We start from the raw sequence: 3,743 nt of genomic DNA on the forward strand, positions 1-3,743 counted from the left end.
GTGATCCATATGCTTTAAAGCTATTGCTGTGTCTCCTTGTTCTCGTCTGACTTTCTTGTCCACTTTCAAATGTCATATCACAATATATATATATATATATATATATATATATATATATATATATATATATACATACTACTGGTCAAAAGTTTTATAACGCTCCAATTTTCCCATATTTATTGCAGTTCAAGTCCAATGAATACCCTGAAATGGTACAAAGGTAAGTGGTGAACTGCCAGAGGTTAAAAAAAAGGTAAGGTTTGTTTGAAAGTTGTGTTTTGATCGTGTCCTGTGGATTTTTGAAATTTGGCCATCAATTTCTGGAGCAAAGACTACTCAAATTGTTGGAACTTTTGGTACAACCCTGTCTGGATTACGACTTTGATACAGGATATTGGACTGGACTAACGAAGTTAACGAGGTAATTGCAGGCTAGCCAACACGTTACCAGGCTAACAGCTGACTGAGGAATCAGCTGACTGAACCTGTTACCAGGGTAACCAGATAAAATGGGGCCGAAGAGGACACCGACAGCTGAGGAAGTCGAGGACATTAAAAAGTCTCTTGACTTCATAATGGAGGAAATTTCTACTATCAGGTTGCAGCAGAAAAATATCATTGAAATTGTGGAGGAGGTAAAGCTCCTCCGCATCCAAAATGCCGAAAAAGATAAAAAGATTGCATACCTGGAAAGTAAGGTCGCTGACCTGGAACAATACTCCAGGATAAACGACGTCATCATCACTGGGCTCCATATTAAACCCCGGTCATATGCTCAGGTGGTGACCGCTGATAGCAATGAGGTACCTGGAGAGCTTGACATTAGCTCCACGGAACAGCAGGTGGCTGCTTTCCTGCGGTCCAAAGGGATTGCCCTGGACTGTAACTCTGTCGAAGCATGCCACCCTCTTCCCAGGAGGAACGGCAACATACCGGCTATTATATTAAGGTTTGTAAATCGAAAGCACAAGATTACGCTGCTGAAACAAGGAAGAAAATTAAAAGGATCTAATGTCTTTATCAATGAACATCTAACCAAACACAACGCTGAAATAGCCAAAAAAGCGCGACACCTTAAGAAGCTGGGAAAAATCCAAAGCACTTGGACGACGAACTGCAAAATATTCATTAAACTAAACGGATCACCAGAGGAAGCCAAAGTTCTGACCATTAAAAATATGGCGGATCTCGAAAAATATCAGTGAGCAACACGATCTGGACGGCAAACAAGGTAACAGACAACCACACACTCACTTATGACACACACTGGAAGGAAGAACTCAGATACATCTGGAAGAAACAGCTGCATCAGTCAGACAGTTGCAGAATATGATCGATTGGAACTGAAAACATTTAACTATATGGATCACAATACACATGACTTGGAATATGAAATATCTAACAATAACAATTGCTGTTACTATACAAATAAAGACTACAATCAGAGGATTAAAACTGAGAATAAATTATCAATTATCCACTTTAACTGTAGAAGTCTCTATGCTAATTTTAGTCATATCAAAGAATATCTTAACCAGTTTTCACATCCATTTAGTGTCACTGCCTTATCAGAAACTTGGATCAATATGGAAAAAGGAACAGACTTTGAACTGGAGGGTTATGAATTCACATTTATAACTAGGCGAAACAAAGGAGGAGGAGGAGTGGCCTTGTATGTGGACAAATCCTTGAAATTTAATGTGGTGGAAAAGATGACGATGGTGATTGATAACGTACTACAATGTATTACAGTTGAAATTTGTAAAGAAAAAAGTAAAAATGTAATCATTAGCTGTATATACAGAGCTCCAGGTAGTAGTATTGAGACATTTAAAGACTGGATAGAAGAAACATTTATTGAAATAGCTCACAAAAAAGTTTTCATTTGTGGAGACTTCAATATTGATTTGCTAAACCCAAATAAACATATAACCACTGAGGAATTTATAAACACAATGCACTGTATGAACCTATTCCCTAAAATTACTAGACCTACCAGGATTACATCACATTGTGCAACTCTTATAGACAACATTTTTACAAATGACATTGAAAATAAGACTGTAAGTGGACTCCTGATTAACGACATAAGTGACCATCTTCCAATTTTTACAATCTATGATAGGAATTACAAGATCAATAAAATGGACAGTAAAAAAGAGTACAGACGAGTAAGAACAGAAGAAAGAATGAATGCATTTAAAAAAGATTTATTGAAAGAAAACTGGGGTGAAGTATATCAGGAACAGGACGTTAATAGTGCTTATAATGAATTCCTTAGAATATTTACATTACTGTACAATACCAACTGTCCAATAAAGCAATATAGTAGGAAACAGAAATATATGGACTGTCCATGGATAACAAAAGGTCTGCAAAATGCATGCATAAAGAAAAATGCTCTATACAGAGAGTTCTTAAGAACGAGAACTAAAGATGCTGAAATCAGATACAAAAGATATAAAAATAGGTTAACTAATATACTTAGATATAGTAAAAAGGAATACTATAAGAAGCAATTAGATATAAATAGAAATAATAATAAAAGATTATGGGAAATCCTGAACAGTGTTATAAAATGTGGGACTGGACAAAAGAACTATCCCAAGTATTTCATTTGTAATGACCATGAAGAATACAATATGGATGTTGTGGCAAATAGTCTCAATGAATTCTTTGTAACTGCTGGACCAAATTTAACAAGAACAATCACTCATCCTGGGAAAGCACAGGAAAAACCGGATACACTGATAGACAGAAATCCATATTCTATGTTTCTCACAGCCGTTGATGAAAATGAAGTTTTTGAAATTGTCAAAAAATGTAAAAATCAGAAATCTTTGGATTGTAATGATATTGATATGATAGTGGTTAAAAGAGTCATTGAGGCTATTATAAAACCATTTACATACATCTGTAATTTATCATTTCAAACTGGTCGATTTCCAGACAGAATGAAAATAGCAAAAGTTATACCTCTATACAAATCGGGAAACAAACACCATTTCACAAACTACAGGCCTGTCTCTTTACTACCTCAATTCTCAAAAGTTCTTGAAAAACTGTTTAAAAACAGACTGGAAAAATTTATAGATAAACATAAACTACTCACTGAGAGTCAGTACGGATTCAGATCAAGCAGATCAACATCATCGGCACTATTAGATTCAATAGAATACATCACAAATTCCATAGACAAAAAGCAATATGTGGCTGGGTTATTCATAGACTTGACAAAGGCATTTGACACTATAGATCATGATATATTAATAAGAAAACTGGAACGTTATGGTGTCAGAGGGGTAGTTTTAGATTGGGTCCGGAGTTATTTAAGTGACAGAAAGCAGTTTGTGAAAATAAATGGTGGTTGCTCCTTATGTATGGACATTGCTTGTGGTGTACCCCAAGGGTCAGTTTTGGGTCCAAAATTCTTCAACTTGTACATTAACGACATCTGTAAAGTGTCCAAAGTATTAAAAATGGTTCTCTTTGCTGACGATACAAACATTTTTTGCTCTGGTGATGATCTGCAGAACTTATTGGAGGATATGACTAATGAAATAAGTAAAGTGAAGTTCTGGCTTGATAAAAATAAATTATCATTAAATTTGAATAAATCTAAACTGATGTTATTTGGAAATAGTAGTTTAAATACAAATGCAAAGATTCAAATAAATGGTGTTGATATTGAAAGAGTCAGTGAAAATAAATTTCTGGGGGTAATAATAGATGAAAAACTTAAC

At 35.0% G+C, this 3,743-nt stretch overlaps 1 protein-coding gene across 1 annotated transcript; it reads left to right on the forward strand.

The window, feature by feature from the left end:
* The first annotated feature begins 497 nt into the window (after window positions 1-497).
* Window positions 498-1,325, forward strand: LOC146386081 (uncharacterized). Its single transcript, XM_084932104.1, has one exon. The coding sequence runs from the start codon at window positions 510-512 to the stop codon at window positions 1,203-1,205; it is 696 nt and encodes a 231-aa protein (XP_084788230.1). The 5' UTR covers window positions 498-509; the 3' UTR covers window positions 1,206-1,325.
* The last annotated feature ends 2,418 nt before the right edge of the window (window positions 1,326-3,743 follow it).

This window comes from Perissodus microlepis, chromosome 6 (genome assembly GCF_051167445.1).
Source record: "Perissodus microlepis isolate ML-2025 ecotype Zambia chromosome 6, ASM5116744v1, whole genome shotgun sequence".
NCBI classification, from domain to species: Eukaryota; Metazoa; Chordata; class Actinopteri; order Cichliformes; family Cichlidae; genus Perissodus; species Perissodus microlepis.

Coding starts and splice junctions, on each gene's coding strand:
- LOC146386081 (XM_084932104.1), top strand. CDS start 510: ATGGGGCCGAAGAGGACACCGACAGCTGAGGAAGTCGAGGACATTAAA.